At 44.6% G+C, this 22,363-nt stretch overlaps 2 protein-coding genes across 2 annotated transcripts in view; one reads left to right on the top strand and one right to left on the bottom strand.

The window, feature by feature from the left end:
- The window catches only part of st6gal1 (ST6 beta-galactosamide alpha-2,6-sialyltranferase 1), a 30,252-nt gene extending 11,771 nt beyond the window's left edge, over positions 1 to 18,481 (top strand). Inside the window, exons 3-9 of the mRNA XM_049592686.1 lie at positions 8,028 to 8,234; positions 8,779 to 9,144; positions 9,257 to 9,521; positions 9,702 to 9,799; positions 10,529 to 10,630; positions 10,868 to 11,042; positions 12,285 to 18,481. Coding sequence (XP_049448643.1) covers positions 8,028 to 8,234; positions 8,779 to 9,144; positions 9,257 to 9,521; positions 9,702 to 9,799; positions 10,529 to 10,630; positions 10,868 to 11,042; positions 12,285 to 12,544 — 1,473 coding nt within the window. The 3' untranslated portion in view covers positions 12,545 to 18,481. The remainder of the gene's footprint in view (positions 1 to 8,027; positions 8,235 to 8,778; positions 9,145 to 9,256; positions 9,522 to 9,701; positions 9,800 to 10,528; positions 10,631 to 10,867; positions 11,043 to 12,284) is intronic.
- LOC125898743 (uncharacterized) overlaps positions 1 to 22,363 on the bottom strand; it is a 233,730-nt gene that overhangs the window by 52,318 nt on the left and 159,049 nt on the right. The window lies entirely within an intron of this gene.

The raw sequence follows: 22,363 nt of genomic DNA, 5'->3' as shown, positions 1-22,363 counted from the left end.
GGAAGTGACCACCATGAGACGGCGTATCATCTCTAGTCAACGACTCTCTGTGCTTCTGATCTGTAACGTCAACAGGAAGTGACCACCATGAGACGGCGTATCATCTCTAGCCAACGACTCTCTGTACTTCGTTCTGATTTGCAGCTTTTCAGACTTATTTTGTGGCTGAATATAATTTGTAGCTTCTTAAAATCTGAATGAGGGTAGTGATAGTGAGATACTGGCTACAGTGATGAAACAAAACCAGCATCATATATTCATAATCAATACGCCACAATAATATAGCTAGCAAGCCAACACGCCGTCTGTGGTCATTATGACTTGACCAGCAGACTTCACTACAAGCTGATTGGCTGTTGAAACAGGTGACGTGCTTTAAAACCAGCCGCTAGCCATTTGACCAGCTGAGTGTCAGGTGACATCATCAGCCGGCTTGAGTCGAGCTCAGACCGGCCAGTTCACACCGCTGACACTTTTCTCTGTGACGATCTGAAACAGTTTCATCTCGTCATGAATCTTTGGTCTGAACTGGACTTCATATGCTGAATTTTTCAGACCCTTATATATTAACGTGCTCAGTGTTGACTGTTTTCTGTTGAGACCAGTTGATCAGTCTAAGTTTAAGCTGCTCTGTAAACATCAGGGAGATAAGTCCTCAGGAGGATCCCTGAGGGGCTCCAGGCAGCTCCTTCCTACCACTGACGCAGAGTGGAAGCAGCTGTTTCCTTCCAAAAGCCTCTTTATTTTCAGACGGAGGTCAATCAGTGAAATCTTTTCATTGGCTTTGTTAGGTCTCAGCTGGGAGGGCAGATGGTTTATTCACAGACTGAACTGGACCTCAGGGGGTTCATTTCAGTGACATCCAGAGAAATGTGTGTTTCTGTTTTGAACCCTAAAAAGTTGCTGTGACACAGACACTGAGTTCTTGGGTCGTTTGAAGACATTAATTTGGTGAGTTTTTTGGGACATTTCTCATCAACCTTGACTTTGTGTAGACAGATGATTCATCTGAAGCTGAAGCAATAAATTAAATGATTAATGGATCTACATAAAGTTTATTTATAATGTTCCCCCTCAGCTGACAGTCTGTGTCGCTCATAGATTCACACTGACTCCAGAGTGACTCAAAGCAGCGATGAGAGGAGCCTTTTAGCTGGTTTCAAGCTGAATCTCGGAACATAACCAGGTTAGCGTCTGCAGCATTAGTTACCATGGCGATCTAGCCAGGTTACAACCTGGAAAACTCTGGCTTTAGGCTCAACACACCTCACTGAGACACTAATCTTGCGTCATGGTATGCCCCTCTGGTTGGACCTGCCTTGTTTGTTTATGTATCAGGATGTAACGTTAGCTAACTTGGACCAAACAGGAGCTGAGACGCAGCTGACGGGCCGAGTCGTGATCTGTTTGGAGACCAAAATCAAGGAAAACAAATGCGCACATTTGAATAAAAAACATCAGTAACCATCACATGATGGAAGGATCTATTTGGTGAACGTTAAAACAACAAAGATATGATGGGTTATAGTTTGATTTGACCCCAACAGAGCTGACACCGACCTCTGGCTCTGCTAATGCCGTCACTGATGTCATCACCTTTTATATTTTTCTTGACTAAGGAGGTGAACGTGGAGGTAAACATTATAGCTAAACGTTAGCATGTTAGCATGCTCAAGTTAAAAATTTATCTCAAATCACCACAGTGTCTCAGAGCAGTTGCCCACTGAGAGCGCTTTCAGAAGTGTTTTTGTCCATCATTCATGCGTCTCACACAGCAGGTCCGCCACCATTTTATTAAATGTATATACAATGACTCTGATACGCTTGTGTCACCGAGAGTCCCCGTGTCTTTATGCCTCTGCGCCAGTGATAGCTGTGGCCGGCGGCGTTATGTTTTCAGCCTGTCCGTCCCATCCTTACGAACATGATATTTCATTGGAATTTCTTCAAATTTGGCACAAACGTCCACTTGGACTCAATGATGAACTGGTTAGATTTTGGTGGTCAAAGGTCAAAAGTTACTGTGACCTTTTCTGTCTCGTTCTTGTAAATGCGATATCTCAAGAATGCCCAAGGGGATTTATTTTTTTTTTTTTTTCAATTTGACACAAACGTTCACTTGAACTGAAGAATTAACTGATTATAATTTTGTGGTCAAAGGTCAGTGTGACCTCACAAACATGTTTCTGTCCACAACTCAAGAATTCATTCACTAGTTCCGACCAAACTTGACACAAATGTGTAACTGGATAAAATAATGAAGGTCAAAAGGTCAAAGGTCAGCTTGACTGTGACATCATCATGTTTTAACGTCATATCTCAGGAACAGAAGGGGAGACATTTGGTCAGATACTGAATCGGTGACTCTAATCTTGAAACTGTGCTGATTGTATAGATCTTCTGTGTGTGAAGCATCCATGTTTTCACTGACATGGATGGAGACTGTCAGAGACACTGGACTGGTGGGCGGAGTCATACAACCACAGGGTGGACTGGTGGGCGGAGTCATACAACCACAGGGTGGACTGGTGGGTGGAGTCATACAACCACAGGGTGGACTGGTGGGCGGAGTCATACAACCACAAGGTGGACTGGTGGGCGGAGTCATACAACCACAGGGTGGACTGGTGGGTGGAGTCATACAACCACAGGGCGGACTGGTGGGCGGAGTCATACAACCACAGGGTGGACTGGTGGGCGGAGTCATACAGCCACTGGGTGGACTGGTGGGCGGAGTCATACAACCACAGAGTGGACTGGTGGGCGGAGTCATATAACCACAGGGTGGACTGGTGGGCGGAGTCATACAACCACAGGGTGGACTGGTGGGCGGAGTCATACAACCACAGAGTGGACTGGTGGGCGGAGTCATATAACCACAGGGTGGACTGGTGGGCGGAGTCATACAACCACAGGATGGACTGGTGGGCGGAGTCATACAACCACTGGGTGGACTGGTGGGCGGAGTCATACAACCAGAGTGGACTGGTGGGCGGAGTCATACAACCAGAGTGGACTGGTGGGCGGAGTCATACAACCACAGGATGGACTGGTGGGCGGAGTCATACAACCACTGGGTGGACTGGTGGGCGGAGTCATACAACCAGAGTGGACTGGTGGGCGGAGTCATACAACCAGAGTGGACTGGTGGGCGGAGTCATACAACCAGGGTGAACTGGTGGGCGGAGTCATACAACCAGGGTGAACTGGTGGGCGGAGTCATACAACCAGGGTGGACTGGTGGGCGGAGTCATACAACCAGAGTGGACTGGTGGGCGGAGTCATACAACCAGGGTGGACTGGTGGGCGGAGTCATACAACCAGGGTGAACTGGTGGGCGGAGTCATACAACCACAGGGTAATTCCAGGGGCGGTGATTCTAGTTCCCACTTTAAGTCTACTTATTTACACGTTTAGTGAAGCGTAATGTGTGTAGGCAGCTGTTACACAGATGTCCTTCTGTATACGTGTTTTGAATGTATTAACTGTATCTGCAGGTGAATCGACTGATGAAGGCTCCCAGTCTGTCTGTGAGGTCACCTGTTTCACCACAGGCAGATTCTCTCACTCGCTGCAGTGGGCGGGGAAATAAAATCAATGAATCAAAACATAAAGCCACAGTTGATTTCTTCCCATGGAACTGATATTAAAACTGTTTTGGTTCAGTAAATTTCTGCCGTCAGTCCGGTAAAGGCAGGTCAGCTCGACGGACGGCTGAGAGGTTACTGGAAACAGAGTCAGCGTGGACGTTACGCTCACAGTGAGGATCCCAGTTTGCTTAGAAAAACATGTTACTGAGACAGATGAAGCTGCAGCTGACGATCTTGATGTGTCAGCAGTGTGTGGCGGCTGCTGTAGAAATAACACAGCAGGAAGGTATTGATTGTATAAGTTCTCTGCTCCCATATGAAGCCAAATGTGCAGTCATGTGTGTGTTTGTTTTCCATGTGCTCTGCTGTATGTGATGGATCCAATCGATTCCTCTTCGTATGGTCCATACTGTGCAGCAGCAGGAAGGCTGAGCTCAGTGGATCCACGGTTTGGTGTTGTTTAGAGTCAATCCTCGTTCAGACTCCGTCCATCTTCTGACGCTTATCGAGGTCATGGTGGCAGTAGTGAAGCAAAGTAGCTCCTCCCCCAGCAGCTCCTCCTGTGGCGTCCCAAGGCAAGGTGTTCCTAGCCCAGATGGGGTATTTAATCCCTCCAGGGCAGATCCACAGGGTCCCCTCCTCTCAGTCGCCCCTCTTCAAAGCTCATTTTTGTGTCACTGGAAGCTGTTTTCAGGGGAAACAGGTCATCGTAGAGACTCCCTAGATGCAGATGAGTGGCCGGACTGAGAGTGATTTAAGGATTGTTTATTTGTCAGCAGCACCTGGTCGGGGGGCGCCACCCCCTTAAAACAACATGATTTACATCACAATCTAAGTTTTGTTTTGCCTCATCACTTAGACGGCTTGAATCAGCAGATTTTGGGGCGTTCTTCTACCTGCTGCAGGAAATGCTGAGTCATGTTAGACCCCCGTCCATCCTGCAGGGATTAACTGAGGCTCAGTGATGACATGTCACTGGATCACTGCTGCTCTCTGTGACACTTCAGCTCGAGCTCAGACGCCTGCTGAGGCCTGACGAATGGTGGTGGTTGGTACGTCAGCTTTTTTTCAGATCACCACGAGATCAGCTTTTAATATTCGAGTTAATATTTCTGGATGTGACACGCTTGACTTGGCTTGGCTTGGCTTGGTTTGGTTTGACTCGTTAGCTCAGCGTGGCAGAGGTCTTCAGAGTTTACATTAACAAGCACATGCCGGCTCTTGGCTGGTGTCACATGTAGTTGTCCAGCAGATGAAAATATCAATGGCCAAAATGTCCGGTGGGAAACATGCTTAATAAATAAATACGTTTATTTATAGCATATTAAATATCCTAATATTGTGTGACCTATAAGATACGTTGCTGAGACAACTTAAATATAAACTTATAAAGACCAGGTTTTAGGATTTTTATTACAGACACATCTGTTTGTCCACTGAAGCCGTACAGAGTCTCTGCCTCTTCACACACCACATCCACAGCAGTCACAGTCTTCCACACTGCCTGTGTGAGCAGCGTCACTGAAACTCTGTTTATTTTTTCAGCATCCGTGTAAACAGGTCAGAGCAGCCACACTGCGAGCGTGAGCAGCACCGCCCAGCTGGGGAACATCTTGGAATTTGGAGTCTTTATTCCACCTTTCCAGTTTCGAGTCTTTATCTGTCACAGACATGAAAAAATCTAAATATTAATTTTTATAACTTAAACATTTCCTGTTGACATTTCAAAATAAAAGCTCTCTGGTGTTTTTGTGGATGGAATTCCTTCATCTGTTAGCACGAAGCTTTTCATTGTGAAATATTTGCAGGACCTTGTTGTAGACGATGCAGTCGTCTGCACGGCTCCATAAATGAGTCTAGTATCAGCTTTTAATTGTGGAAATGTGGTAGTTATGTTGTGTTCACACTGAGCGAGTGACTGACGTGTAAAGTCAATGTAAAGACGTGATTAGACACAAGATGCACGTGAGGCGAATGACACGAGATTCACTAATTAAGTAAGCAGCGCAATTCATTCGTGAGAGTTGAAAAATCTGAACTTCAGCAACCAATTTGCGCCGCGATAGCCAATCAGCATGCCGGGGATGCCGAAGACGCACCAGCGGAAGTTCATTCAACGATTCAGAAATTGCATGCATGTGTCAAGTGAGTTAACACAAAATATTAAAGCATTCAAATGAGTAACTGAAGACAAAATTCACATCACCTTTGGTGTGAACGCGACTTTACAGCACACTATGGCAGCAACGCTGTCTGTGTGAACACTGACACGAGTGAGCCGCAGACCTTCAGTGAGGAGGCCGTCATGCACTGCTTACGCTGGCAGTGTGGCCCTGGCGCTTGTCTTGATTTATTTTGTTGCAGGTGTTTTTCTGTCACTCTGTAGGGCCGGTAAAATATGTTGATGTGTTGAGGTGAGCTGTTAGCAGAGGTGCAGTAAGAGTCAGGTGTCTGCAGGTCTTCATCGAGGCAGGTCACCTGGACAGGTCGGCAGACAGTCACAGGGCTGACACTTTATGTGGGATTTATACTTCTGCGTTGAATCGACCATAGGCTCTGCGTCGACATGGAAAATACAGCGTAGCCTGACGTGCACCTCCCCAGAAATATAACTCCACGTCACAGCGACGCAGACCTCCTGTCTGTCTCTGTGAGCTGGAACCATTTCCCTCAGTGGAAACAAAGCTTTGATTTACTTTAATTTCACAGATAAGAAGCAATAAATTACAGCACTTCACAGAAACCTCCGTCGCCGACTAGTGTTTTGGAGGTGTAACTGCAGAGTGACACAGACACACCACCACACAAGTATAAATGCCACTTTAGAGTTTCATCAGTCGGAGCAACTCTTTGTACAAAGAAGCTTTGTGCTCTCCAGAGGCTGCACACAAACTCCACAACAGTCAGATTATTCTTTTATTTGTTTGCTTGCTTTTTCATCAGGATTAAAACTGAACACCTTTCTGTGAACCACTGATTTCCTGTTTCTTCTCCTTCACACCATTATTATTATTATTATTATTATTATTAGTATTATTATTATTATGTGGCCATTAATTTATTTTTCCCAGCTGGTGACCAGCCTCATTTACAGACTGACAGTCTGGAGGCTGTAAAGCACTGTGGGATAAAAAGCATCCACTGATGGACTTCCCCCACTTCCCTCTATCTTAGTATCTCTCTCTTCTTGTCATTCTCTTCAGGCACATCTCGCCCCGCCTTCCCTCCTGTTTTTCCATCCTCTGATGAATCAAGCCATCTTCCTCCTCCTCCTCCTCCTCCTCCCTGCTCTTTCCCCCTGATTTCCCCCATCACCCGGGGCACTGATGGCAGCTCCCATGTCCTTATTCTTCTTTGTTCTTTCACTCACTCACTCACTCACTCACATACAGCATACAGACGCAAAGACTCAGTAGTTATTAAAAGATTGTTTCAAATGACTAACTACAAAATATTTTCCCACGCAACTGAGACTCTGGTGGTGATCTGGCCTCACAGATAGTCTGTGGATTATTATGGAAGGAATCATTTTCACTGTAAACTGTGGAGGACCACATGTGTAGTAGGGATCATTATAAAGCACGTCATTCATTGATATCAGACAAACAAATTAATTCATTTACAGATTAATTTATCCATAAATAGGCCAAATAAAAACAGGATTTCTAAGAAAACTAGAATCCCTGTGGTTGTATGACTCCGCCCACCAGCCCACCCTGTGGTTGTATGACTCCGCCCACCAGCCCACCCTGTGGTTGTATGACTCCGCCCACCAGTCCACCCTGTGGTTGTATGACTCCGCCCACCAGTCCAGTGTCTCTGACAGTCTCCATCCATGTCAGTGAAAACATGGATGCTTCACACACAGAAGATCTATTTTCGTGTGGTCGAGCGACCTTTGACCACCAAATTTTAATCAGTTCATTCTTAATCCAAGTGGACGTTTATGTCAAATTTGAGGAAACTCCCAAAAGGCCTTCCTGAGATAATGCAATTATGAGAATAAGACAGATGTAAGATCTCAGTGACCTGTGATGACAAACTTTGAATCAATTTTTGTTGAGGCCAAGAGGACGTTTGTGCCAGATTGAAAGAAAGTCCCTCAATGTGTTATTGAGGTATCACATTCATAGGAATGGAACAGATGAGGTCACAGTGACCTTGACCTTTGACCACCAAATTCCAATCAAGTCAAAGTGGATGTCTGTACAGATTTGACACTGATGTTAGTTGATGTTAGTTTTCATTTGATCTTTTGACAGTCAAACAGCTTCTCTGACTCAGCTACTTCGATCAGAACTTTAAACCCTGGGAGTTGTTTCATCAGCTGCAGCTCAGCTGTTCAAACTGTTTCCTGAATCCTGATTTTATTTGTAGGGAACATTTCAGAGGATTGGACGGACTTAACGGACAGTAAAGTGTGAATGTCCTCTGCAGATCCCCGGGGCGGCGATGGACCGAGTCAGTCTGCTGTGGCGTCTGAGGCGTCGGGCTCGCCGTGGAGCTCTCTGCATGGCCTTCTTCTGCATCTCCATGGCTCTGCTCTACGCCATCTGCGCTGAAAACAGCGTGCCCGTCACCGACGCCATCTTCGGAGTCCGGGCTCGGACACGGGCTCAGCCTCGTGCACACTCTGTCATTAAGGTGGGTGTTAGCTGCATCATGTGACCCAAAGTGATTTACTGAGTTAGAAAAAGAAATGTTTTTTCTTTTGGTCCTAAAAGTCAGACTAAAAATGTGTCACTGATAATTTTAGTCCAGTTAAGAGTGTGAGTTTAAAAGGACAGTAAGAAATTATAAGAAAAAGATGTTTACAGTGTGTGACTGTAATTAATGCCCTCTGACCTGACAGGTTTTCAAACACTGACCCCGACAGGACTCTGGTTTGTTTCTAGCCGTTAGCCTTTTATGTCTGGCGACTGAATTTACGCTTCAGAAATAATAAAAGTGGTGGTAATTAATGAAGATTAAAGTTCCTTAAATTATCATAAATTTTGTTGCCACAGAGTTTTTTTTTTTTTTCAGTAATCTAAAAATCCAGTCTAAAAATCCCGTCAGCTTTTTGTTGAGGAACGAAGGCGACGCTAACTTCTAGGTTGGCCTACAAGACGTCCTCCCTGCAGCACTGTACCAGCCCTGGATGTTTGACCTACCTGACTCGTCATCTTCGTCCCTCTGCATCCCACAGGTGCTGCGAGGCGGAGCCAAGCCCATGTACATCGACCCTCAGAAGCTCCCAGGTGTCGTCCCAGGCGACCCTCACCGTCCAATCCCCGTCCTCTCCTCCCCGAACCGCACCCACGATGCTGAGGAATCGTCGAAGCGGAAGCCGAGAGAGCGGGAGCCTTCTGGGTTTTTCACTCGGCTGCTGCCGCGCCCTTTCACGCGCGCCCTCGAGACCCTGTTTGGAGGCCGGCGGAGGGGGGAGCTGAGTGGCAGAGTGGGGGACGCGGAGTTCTTCGGACCTCACGGTCTCCTGGGAGAGGTGTGGGATGACGAGATGTCCAGTAGCATGCTGGGAAGCAGGCTGAGGAAGGTGGTGCAGAATTATCAGGTTAGTTTGGTGTTCAGTGGAGATAAAAGTCTAAAGTCTGAGAATAAAATCTGATTTGATTTTAAATCATAAAATTCAGCCTGATTCTAAATATTATAACCACGCTCGTCAGGCGATGAATAAGTACGGAGTGCAGTTCTCCGGCCCCGGCGGTGTGTCCAGCAGGCCCAAGCTGAGCGGCCCTGAGCTTCTCTGCCAGATGAAGGACAAGGTAGAGGTCACGACTTTGACCTCTGACCTCCAGCCCTTCTCGTCAGTGCCCTGGGCTGCACAGCTGCCACCGCAGCAGCTGACCTCTGACCTCGGGCCGTACAGGAGCTGTGCTGTGGTGTCGTCAGCAGGGTCGCTGCGCTACTCCGGACTTGGCAAAGAGATAGGTGAGAGATGTTTAATCATCATGTTTGATATAAGTTTGTTTTGTTTTAGACGCTAAACACAAAGGTGTGAACTCCTTCATCAACTGTTTCTACTTTTGTGTCCAACTTATTTACAGAGGAGGAAACAATGTGTGACATCATCGATGTTTCACTTCTTAAAATGTTATAATTAAATCACAGATTCTCATGATGCCGTGCTGCGCTTCAACGCCGCGCCGACCACCGGCTACGAGAAGGATGTCGGTTCTAAAACTACAATCCGCCTCATCAACTCCCAGGTACGCACGCTGACCTGCTGAAGGATACATACAGCGACTGACACGAAGACAGTCCTCATGTGTTTGTGTCTTTAAACACAGGAATATATCTGACTCTTACGTCAGAGGACAAACCAGAGCAAAAGTACAACTGAATGATGAATATGTTTTATTCCTAACTCATTTTAAAATGTCGTGGTTTTCAAATACTGAACTGAAAATTCTGAGTTTGAACTTTTGTGCTGACTTGTGTCGTACACTTGTGCAATCGCTGAATCGATAAATGAACTTCCACCAGTGCGTCCTTGGCGTCAAACGTCCCCGGAGGATCTCAATGCTGATTGGCTATTGCGATGCATATTGGTCACTAGTTCAGATTTTTCAAACTCTCACATGATGTGAAATCGCACTACTCGCTCCTTAATTTGCATATTTCACATCACATCCATTGCGTTGCCCGCTGGGAATTCACGTCTAATGACGTCATTACATTGAGTCACATGTTTTTCTTTATTGGCGCCCGGTGTGAACACAACACAACAGTTCAGGTTTTTTACAGCTAATAATAATTAGTTAAAATGACCTTAACGTCACGTCTGTAAATGCTTTGATCATGTGAGAGGTTTTAAATGAGCCGACTTTGTGTGTCTTAATAAACAGTGGGATTATTAAAGATCATGTATTAAGATCAATGTCCGAGTCAGCGTGTGCTATAGATAGATATAAGGCATTTGTTTACTTGTGTTGTAGGTGATGGCGTCTGATGACCATCGCTTCCTGTCCAGCTCTCTGTACAGCTCAGGTGCCCTGGTGGCCTGGGACCCCGCCCCCTTCTCTGCTGACCTCACTCAGGTGACGTTTACATAAAAGCCAGAGGGTCGAACCTTTAATAACTGTTTCTAAACCATGCTCTGTGTTTCCATTGCTTTCACACAATGTTGGCAGAACATGAAACAAAAAATGCCCTCAGCTCTGACAGGAAGTCACCTCGTGCCTCCACCTTTGTCTCCTCCTTCAACTCGCTCACACACTCTGTCACACACTGTTTTAAAGAAGCCCTAACAGTGTTATGTTACCCCCCCCCTGCAGTGGTACAACAGGACAGACTACCCCATCTTCACCCAGTACCAGAGATACAGGAGGCTTCATCCTCTGCAGCCCTTCTACATCCTGCATCCTCGCTTTGAGTGGCAGGTCTGGCAACGAATACAAGACAACATGGCCGAGCCCATCCAGAAGAACCCGCCCTCCTCTGGCCTGCTGGGTACGTGACACACCAACGCTCGCATTAAAACTTTGTGACAGTCTAACTCTAATGACGGAGGAGAGATTACAGATTTGTTCCCATCTGAGTTTAGTGAATCTGTGTACTTCACAAACCCATGTGTCAGAACACCTGAGTTCATCCCCTCTAATTTTACTTTAGCCCTACCCCTTACCCCTAGGGCCAAGGGGTAGGGCTAAAGGGGTGTATTGGGACGGGCCCTAAAGACACACGTGGGACGATGGTAGACACGCAGTGGAATACACTTAAAAACAGGCACTAAAATATGATTTACATGGACAGTAAAGTATAATAAAGAAACACGATAAAATACAATAAAGAAACATGGTAAAATACAATAAAGAAACACGGTAAAATACAATAAAGAAACACGATAAAATACAATAAAGAAACACGATAAAATACAATAAAGAAACACGGTAAAATATAATAAAGAAACAGTAAAATAAAATAAAGAAACACGGTAAAGTACAATAAAGAAACACAGTAAAATACAATAAAGAAACACGGTAAAATATAATAAAGAAACAGTAAAATAAAATAAAGAAACACGGTAAAGTACAATAAAGAAACACGATAAAATACAATAAAGAAACACGGTAAAATACAATAAAGAAACACGGTAAAATACAATAAAGAAACACTGTAAAATACAATAAAGAAACACGGTAAAGTACAATAAAGAAACACGGTAAAATACAATAAAGAAACACTGTAAAATACAATAAAGAAACACGGTAAAATATAATAAAGAAACACGGTAAAATACAATAAAGAAACACGGTAAAGTACAATAAAGAAACACGGTAAAGTACAATAAAGAAACACGGTAAAATACAATAAAGAAACACGGTAAAATACAATAAAGAAACACGGTAAAGTACAATAAAGAAACACGGTAAAGTACAATAAAGAAACACTGTAAAATACAATAAAGAAACACGGTAAAATATAATAAAGAAACACGGTAAAGTACAATAAAGAAACACGGTAAAGTACAATAAAGAAACATGGTAAAATACAATAATGAAACATGGTAAAATACAATAAAGAAACACGGTGAAATATAATAAAGAAACATGGTAAAATACAATAAAGAAACAGTAAAATAAAATAAGGAAACACGGTAAAGTACAGTGGAGAAGATGATACAGTTACTTAACAAAAACTGCTCTTTAAGAAAAATATGATCACGTTCTTCTCTCCTTTATGTCCCACCAGGCACCGTCCTGATGATGTCGCTGTGCGAGCTCGTGCACGTCTACGAGTTCCTGCCGTCACGAAGGAAGACGGAGCTCTGTCATTACTACCAGCGCTTCTACGACGCCGCCTGCACACTTGGCGCCTACCACCCTCTGCTGTATGAGAAGAACCTGGTCAAGAGGATGAACCAGGGCTCCGACCGCGACATCTACTCCCACGGGCGCGTCACGCTGCCGGGGTTCAGGAAGCTGAACTGCACCCAGGCTGCGGAGCAGTGAAGCACATCCACACACACACACACACACACACACACACACACACACACGCACACACATACACGACGATGAGGAGCAGAAAGCTGCATGAAGAGACGTGAACACGAGGACAGACGCATGAACACCTTATCCTCACTGCCGAAACTAAAGGAAAGCTGTGCCACTCACTATAAATATGACATGTTGTTACTGTAGGCTGTAAACACCTTACACACACACACACACACACACACTGGAGTCCAATCAGCTGATAGATGTGCCTGTCATTCACACATACAGATATCCTTAAGAGGACGTTCCACTGATAACGTTCGTCCCCCATAACGACCCTTAAAGGACCATGCTTATCCAACTTATCTCAACCTATCTTATAAATCACGAGCACGTTTCAGACAAACGTCAGCCAAGTCTTTTTCCAAAGCGTTCTGCCGGCCTCAAACGTCTTTCAAACAAACATCAGCTCTCACCCACTGTCGACACTGAAAGGGAAATGTATATAACAGTTCAACAAACGATAAGAAACTTGCATACGAAGGCCCAGACACACCAAACACACCTCAGAGAACCAGAAGGCCTCCTGCTGCGTCACCTCACATCACCTGCCAGCGTTGGGCAATAACACCTTACAGTCATAATATCACTTTTCCCAGTAATGAGTAGTGTAACTAATTACTGACATTTCAGTCAGGAACACACATCGTAATTTGAACCATTTATTGCGACAAATTTAAAAACAGTTCTGTTTGGCGCCGAGGGGTCCGCTCTGGAGGTGCTCCCTGGATCAGACAAGCAGCATGCTGAGCCAAAACAGGAAGTGCAATGCAGAGGGAAGGATGGCGAGGCGTTCAGGTGCCGCTCTCTAACAATGGCTTTATTGCAGTCGTCACCACTGAACAATAAACATGGCCGTCTCATGAGGTCAAACAGCAGCCCTGAGCTAAACTCTGCTGCACAGAGAATTGTTGACTAGAGATGATACGCCGTCTCATGGCGGTCACTTCTGTGCAAGCCGGCAGCTTTTTACAGCGTTACAGAACGGAGTGTCAACAGTAGTTGTTTGTTTCAACTCGTCTTGTCGTGAATTTTTGGTCTGAACTGGACTTTAGTGTCTTGTTGTGATAAAATAAACCAAACTTTCTCTGTGGTGCGTCTCAGTCTAGTTTCAAGTCTAAAACATGCAGCATGCTTTGGATCCTGAACATCAGAAATATGACGTAGACACTTTGTGGTTTGTTGGACTGAAACATGTAAAAACAGCGGTATGGTCCTTTAATCTTTAAATAAAGTTGTCAAACTGACCCACTGAAGACGTGAGAACTGGCCAAATACACATCATTAACTAACAAAACCAACCACACAGACGTGTTCAGTCAGAGAGGGCGTCACCTTCTGTGTCAATACTGTCACGTACTCTGCTGTGAGGCGCTGCGCTCACTCCGTCACTTCCCTCTTTGAAACCAAATCACACACGATACTTTCCTTTTGACTGTTTCACATTGAGCTTGACGGTCCTGAGAGGAGCTGTGGGCAAGTTTTATTTCTGTTTGGTGTTAGAGTCTAGATCCATTTTTGCAGTGCCAATAACTGCTCCGCTGACATCCCATAATACTGAGGACCAGTCTGATTCAGTGCTGTTATTCAGCTCACTTACAGAGGTACAAATCTACGGCACGTATGAGTGTGAATAAGACATTCTGGCTTGGGTTTTAGTTTGGAGATTTCTTTTTACAGCTCTATTTTCAGAGCTTGATACAGACTTGTTGGAGCAGCGGGATGTTTTGGCTCACAGTCAGCAGTTTCCTCAAATGTGATTGTATTTGTTCTCAGACTTTACTTTCTGTGGTAAAGTAGTGCCCGCGCTCCACGCCACACAAAGGAGCCGTGAGTCACAGTGAGAGTACGCCCACATTAAGCTGGTGCAATTTAAAATGCATCTTCTCCTCTCTTCTCTCACAAAATGTTTTCCAGAGTGGATCAGTCTTAAAACTCCAGCTTGCTGTTTGTACCTGAACGACCCCTCTGAGGGGCTGTGTCCACCAAAGCCTTTTTCCTGGGGTCAGTGTATTTCAGCTTGATAAGGCGCTGGGCGCAGGGTTTACGCTAGACCTTTACTTAATGGCCAATATGGCCGTCAGTGTTCCAGAATTCTGGCCACATACTCTTTGTTTGAAATATCTGTTTAACAGCCTTGATTTAAATGGCAATCAAACACTGTCAATTAAATAACTTGAAAATATTCTAAATGAAGAGGCGGCCTGTTGAACACAGACTGATCACAGTCACAGAGGTAAAGAAGGGAAAGGACTCAGTGCACCAAGCGTCACCGTAAATCACCAAGTCTGCTAAGCACCGTCTGACTCGCCGTGGTGGAGCAAACACAACATAACTTTTGTGTTTCCACAATTAAAAGCTGATACTGGGCTCATTTATGGAGCCGCTGCATCGTCTACAACACGGCTCTGCAAATGTTTCTCAATAAAAAGCCTCGGGTGAATAGATGAAGGGATTCTGCCCACAGAAACGTCAGAGGATTTTATTTTGTAAACAGGAAGTGATGAGTTAAAAAGAAATATTTGTTTTTCATGTCTGTGACAGATAAAGACTCGAAACTGTAGTGACAGGTGGAATCGTGTCATTATGAAAAAAACATTTTCAAAATCTGTTTTTGCTGAAAACTGCATCATAAAGAGAAAAATATGCGAGATGTTCTGCGCCTGAGCGGTGCTGCTCACGTGGGCAGTGTGGAAAACTGGTTGCTAAAAACCACACGTCAGGTCAGGACATCAGGACTGAATCTCCTCTCATGATCTCACACAGACGGGCCGGTCCGTCCTCTCGGCCTGCATGATTCAGCCTCCGCTCATCCAGAGCGAGTGCTCTACATCTTGCCAACGTGTTTCCTTTGGCGGATATACTGTAGCATCGCAGCTAGATGCAACCAAAGCGCCTCAGCTGACAAAAACGCTGCGCCTCCAAAGCGCTCTCAAACTCTCCCAGCTGCACGTTTCCTGAGGAGCGCCTGGTGTTTACAGCAGGAAAAAACTCTTTGGTGGAGACGAGGTCTCAGAAAGTGAAAAAAAAAAAATTAAGAAAATTAATTTGCCGGTATGTTTAAGCACAGATTATTCTAACAATTTCATTTCACGAAAGAAAGACGGACTGCACCTTTAGAAACCTGTGGAGTCAGTCGAGTGGTCAGAGAGCTGATGAATGTCTCACACACACACACACACACACACACACACACACACACACACACACCTCACTGAATCTATTTATCTAACAACATACTGCCTGCAGACTTCTCCTCTTATCGTAACCGTAATCAACAGTCCAGTAAAGTTAAACTAACAGATGTTTTGTACCCACACAGTCGACCCTGTAACAATCTGTCCCCAGCTGTCTTTTTATAATTCTTATAAAGTGTAAATATTAAAATAATAAAAACAAACACCTGGAGGACGGTCTTTAATGTTCTTCTGTGACGCAGCCGTGTGAAGCAGAGCTGAGTTTTATTTCTACAAATATTCAACTTCAAGAACTGGAGAAGATCAGAGTCACAGATTGAGTGTCTGACCAAATGGCTCACATGATGATGTCACAGTCAAGCTGACCTTTGACCTTTTGACCTTCATCATTTTATCCTGTCAGACATTTGTGTGAAGATTGGTCATGATTAGTTCATGAATTCATCAGTTCTGGACAGAAACATATTTTGTGAGGTCACACTGACCTTTGACCTCTGACCACCTGATTCTAATCAGTTCATTGTTCAGTCCAAGTGAACGTCCACGTGTTGCAGTGTATTTAATGGCTGCACAGAGCGCCGCTGTCTACAACTCTGCCTCCGTTAAAAGGTACAATATTCCAACCTCCTCCACCGTCACCTTGACTCCGCCCTCTAGTGCCACCTACAGGCTGTATGTGCGTCAGCATGATTGATGTGTGGCGGTATGAAGGCGGACAGACAAATCTATTTCCATGCGTACAGGGAGCATTAATCAGCCTGTAGCGTCTGAAAAACTGTTCCAGGAAGTAAAACTCCAGTCTGCCGACACGTCTGCGTCACTGCTGTATTTTTAGTATCGTCACAGAGAGAACGGCCTCCAGAGTATTATGACTTTATTCTATTATTACAGACGCATGATTATCACCTGTTAGAGTTTCTCCAGAGTAGCAACAGGAGAAACACTTTACGTCTCTGATGAACAGAGAAACGATCCGCATGGCACGAATCCTGCTTTTATCCCATGAGATGGTTCTTCACTGAGCGTGAAGCCAAACATGCATTTTGTTATTAGCATCATCACATGTGAGCTAGCTCATTAGCATGCTAACAAATACAATGAGCCTGGACGACACAGTGGAGGGCAGATGTTAATATTAGACCCCCCCCCCCCCACACACACACACACCAGCTGGTTTTGCCTTACAGAGCCACGAGCTCAGAGCTCGGCCGTAGACTCAGTGATTTTTAGAGATAATTCCCAGAAAAGTTTCTCGCATCGACGGGGCCGACGTTTTAGGGTTCACCTCAGACTGAAGCAAGAGTGTGAGCAAGAAACAAAATGGCTCCTCTATTGTTTCTGTAATGACTTCACTTTCATGTTTTTAGCAGGATTTATTGTTTATTCAGGAGGCAAACACTTGAATTATTGATGTCATTGCATTTCAGACAGAAACCAGGAGAACATTTTCTCCCTATGCAGCTGCGCTCTCGTCCCGACTCATTTCATCTGTAAAACCTTCTGACGTATTTATTTAAGCTTTCAGATTTTCTCCTGCTTCACCTCCCTCCTCCTGCTCTCTGGGAGAACTTTGGTTGTTTAGCTGTTAACTGTGGTTTCATGTGGTTGATTGTATTTATTATTTACTTACTCTTTCTCCTTTGTTACTGGGCTCAGTCTGTGTAATGTTTTCATCTGCCAGAGAAACACAACTGACTTTTACAAGCATGTCATATTCATGAGATTCTTGTCCTTTATTTTATGTTTTTTTTTTTCAGGTGTAAATTCCCACAATTATCAACATTTCCTGTTTAAGTTCAGTTTTTAATTCAATAAAACATCATGATCTAAAGTGTGAATGCCAGATGAACAGTTTGCTTGTTCCAACTGAAAAAATGGTCCAAATGATTACGACCCTGATTCCAACAGGAGGGACGTTGTGGAAAAATAAATAAAAACAGAATGCAATAAGCTGCAAATCAGTTTTGACCTACAGACCCTTTACTGTTAGTAATCAGTGTGATGGTTTTTGGTGGGCGGGGCTTAGCTGGAGGCAAAACAGTTCTCCACAGACGTTAGCTAGCGCTAGCTAACAAGTTGTGTTGTCTTGTTTTAGATGATGGAGGAAGATGATGTGAGTGGTGCGTTCAGAAACACTCATTGTGAGTGTGGGAGCGCACTCTGACACAAACTGGAGCGTTGATAAATTGGGAGCGCTGTCTGAATGTAGCGTTGGGTTATCCAGAGCAGCGCACTCTCAGAGTGGCAGAGCGCACTCTGGACACTCTGTCTGTGGAGACGGAGCAGCAGAGCGCCGAGCGGAGTGAATGTGTGATTAACTTAACCGTTGGTTCATTCATGTAGAAATATAACGCTGCGTTTCTTCCACCAACAGGGCTCTCATTTTAGTGTAGAGCGTCAGACTGAATTTACCAACGCACCATGTCAGGTCACTCACTCTCCGGGACCGCCAGTGTTACTTGAATAAGTAAACACTGACCAACGGGACCAGACTGGCCGACCCGTATGCTCTCACTCAGTGGATGGACGATGTCACAGGAAGCCAATCTTACAAAGGAGGACCACACTTGTTTGTTTTGCTATGGAAGCTAACGTTAGCTAAAGTGCTAAAAAGTTAGCCTCTGTCTTATTTTTGTCCTTGTTTCCGTTCTTCAGCACGTTCACCTGCAGCACGTCGACACACGATTCGTGACACTTTTGATGCAGAATGAGGTCCTTTGAAAAGTTTTAATTTTAGATGTAGCAACAGATCAGGTGTAACCACGACTAACGACTACTCAACACGCTGCCATAACCAGAAGTCTCTTGCATGCTAAGATGTTAAATGACATCAGTGATGATGCGACCTGCTGAATATCAGCACGTTAGTGTCACTGATGTGACGTTTGTGTTCAGCTCAGAGCAGCGCTGTGTCTCAGTGCAGCCTCACAGAGAAGCCAACATGCTGCAGCCTCTTTATTTCAGACACTTGACTTCTTCAGGCCTCTAAAAACATGTTTAAATAAGTAAGTCACTCCCTGGGCTCTGACGAATCATGTTCGCCAGTGTAGGGGTCATAAGTAGATTTGATTTTAAAGATCATCTCTGATGTAACGTCCCACTGTGCCTGATTATCACATGTCACATTCACACTGGTTATAATACACACATCACTGTATGTTTTTAACCCTGCGTGTGTCAGACACAGTTTAGTGCTGGACATGTTTCCGTCATGCTTCTGCTGGAGACATAATAATATATTTATTATTGTTATTAGAGTTTTATTTTGAGGGTTCCTCACTGAATAACAAACGCTGTCAGCGAACTGTTTACATGTTTGGTTAATAACTTTATGTTTCAGGTGTCACGGCAGCCATTTTGTCTGTGTGTGAGCCGGAGGTTGTGACGGTCACACGTCAGGATGTTGGTGTGAAGAAAATATGAATTTAAAACTAAAACTGAGGCAATCGGCCAAATCGTCCTTAAAGAGTGGAAGTTACATTAGATTTGACTAATGAAGATTTAAAAATGTCACACAGTGTTTTATGTATTTTATTTCATAATTATGTCATAATCAAATGAGACACATGTTAAAGAGACAAATATTTAGTGAAAGTTTTCCTGCAAAGTAAAGAAGCGTTACAATAACTGTTGTTTCATTTCCTCTTAGTTTGTTTTTAAATCCTTAATATTCAGACCACAGACAGAGGAGGACGCCCCCTGCTGGTCAAACTACGAGCTGCAGGGTTCCCACAAACTTTCATGGACAACATTTCAAACCTTTTCCATGAGTAGTTCCTGTAGTATTTATTAATACATTTATTTATGTAACATTTAATGTTTTATTTATTTATTTCCATATTTGTTAATACATTTATTTAACAGTTATTTTGATTCTTTTATTCATTTATTCCTGTATTCATTGAGACATTAATTATTTTACATTTATTCTATTATTTATTTTTGTATTGATTTATTTATTCTTGTATTTATTTATCTATCCATTTTTTATTGATACTTACGTGATTATCTGGCCTCCACAGATATTGTAATCACACAGTATTGATCCCTGATCAGTGTGACACGGCGCCATGATGCTTCAGAGCAGTTATTCTGCGGTCAGTGTTGCCCCCAGCTGGTCACTGTGCAGAACTGCAACAAAACACCAGCATGCACGATCACTGTGATATTAATTAATCTATAAGCAACATTTACACAAAGGTTGTTGTGCAGTAATTTACAGTTCTTATCAAACTGCTGTCTCAGGACGGGTTGTGCAGATCAGTGTGTGTCACAGGACAGGTTGTGCAGATCCGTGTGTGTCACAGCAGGACAGGAACACAACACGTGTTAAAGTGTGAGAACAGCATGATGTAAAGTTTCACACTTTATCAGCGGCTCAGACCACGGTGTGATTTATTCTCTAAAATAACTCAACACAGACTCACACTGCAGAAATACACGTGAAGCAAACACACACAATAAGTCACACAGCAGATCATCATCATCATCAAACCACAGCCTGCAGATAAACTCTAACATGTTCACAAACACAAACACGTACCAAGACATGTTAACGACCACCTGTTAACATCCACAGTCTGTCCATGAAGGTCAGCTTCAGGTCACCAGGTTACCATCTTCAGCCTGAGCCTGAGGCTGGGGAGAGAACCACAGCTGTGGAAGACATCCTGTGTGGTACCTGTGCCCAAGACTCCGCACCCCAAGGACTTCAGCAGCTTCAGACCGGTGGCATTAACATCACACCTCATGAAGACTCTGGAGCACCTGGTCCTGTCTCGTCTCCGCCCCGCAGCAGGCCCTTCAATGGACCCGCTGCAGTTTGCCTACCAGCCTGGCATTGGGGTGGATGACGCCATCATCTTCCTCCTGCATAGAGCTCTTTCTCACCTGGAGAATTCTGGAAGCTCTGTGAGAATCATGTCCTTTGAGTTCTCCAGCGCTTTCAACACCATACAGCCTGCGCTTCTGAGGGACAAACTGGAGCACATAGGGGTGGCTAATCACCTCACATCCTGGATCCTGGACTATCTCACAGACCGGCCGCAGTATGTCAGGACCCAGGATTGTGTATCGGACTTGTCTTGACTTGTCTGCAGTACGGGGGCCCCGCAGGGGACGGTGCTGGCACCGTTCCTCTTCACCCTCTACACTGCAGACTTTTCATACGACACCTCCACCTGTCATCTGCAGAAGTTCTCTGACGACTCTGCCATCGTCGGCCTCATCACAGATGGGGACGACAGGAAGTACAGAGAACTGAACCAGGACTTTGTGGACTGGTGCCTGAGGAACCACCTTCAGATCAATGTGGGGAAAACCGAAGAGCTGATGGTGGATTTCCGCAGGCACAGACTCCTCCCCCCAACACCGGTGAACATCCAGGGAAAGGACATTGAGATGGTGACATCTTATAAGTACCTGGATGTTCATCTTAACAATAAACTGGACTGGACTGATCACATAACAGCACTGTACAGGAAAGGCCAAAGCAGACTCTACCTGCTGAGGCGGCTCAGGTCTTTTGGAGTGCAGGGGGCGCTCCTGAAGACCTTCTTTGACACTGTGGTGGCATCAGCCATCTTTTACAGAGTGGTCTGCTGGGGCAGCAGCGTCTCAGCTGCAGGTAGGAAGAGACTAGACAAGCTGATCAAGAAGGCCAGCTCTGTCCTGGGATGCTCTCTGGACTCTGTGCAGGTGGTGGGAGACAGGAGGACGACAGCCAAGCTGTCATCTCTGAGGACTAATGACTCCCATCCTCTGCAGGAGGAGATAAAAGCTCTGGAGAGCTCCTTCAGCGATAGACTGATTCATCCAAAGTGTGTGAAGGAACGCTATCGCAGGTCCTTCCTGCTGCTGCTGTCAGGCTACATAACCAGCACTGCTCACAGTAAACTGCACCATGGACACTTTAGGGACACCATGGACACTTTAGGGACACTATGGACACCTTATGGACACCATAATAAGCATAACTGTCCCCCATGTTGTTGTTGTTTATTTGCACATACAATATTTACTTTGCACTAAATATGTTCACTTTGATCCATTGCTCACTTTTTATTCACTGCTCATTATTATTATTATTATTTATCGCTGTTTCTTGTATTTTTGCATGCCTAGTTTTACGTTTTTAAATTTTGAAATCTTTATTCTGACTCTTTCCCCTTGACTGCTGTAACACTGGAATTTCTCAATTGTGGGATCAATAAAGGTGTATCTTATCTCTTATCTCTTAAAACCCTTCAGCGGCGGGTTCGAGCCCAACAGCAGTCACCATCATTAACACACCATCACTGTTTAACATGTGCGCATGCGTGAGTTTGAGAGGGCGGGATATCTGTCAATCACTTTTTAATGTGGCCAATCAGAGACTCACAATCTCCTGTCAGTCAAAAACGTTTCTGTTTTTAATTTAGCCAATCACCTCACAGTGGTGGGAGGAGTCAACTGCTGTGTCTCAAATCGCGTGCTTCTGTACTTACACTTAATATTTTGAGTGCGTTCACACTGAGAAGTATGGAAAATGCAGTGCACTGTGAGTACCTGGATGGTGCACTCAAAACAGTCAAAA

Source organism: Epinephelus fuscoguttatus, linkage group LG12 (genome assembly GCF_011397635.1).
Source record: "Epinephelus fuscoguttatus linkage group LG12, E.fuscoguttatus.final_Chr_v1".
Classification (NCBI taxonomy): domain Eukaryota; kingdom Metazoa; phylum Chordata; class Actinopteri; order Perciformes; family Serranidae; genus Epinephelus; species Epinephelus fuscoguttatus.
This window is presented reverse-complemented; position numbering and strand designations above follow the sequence as displayed.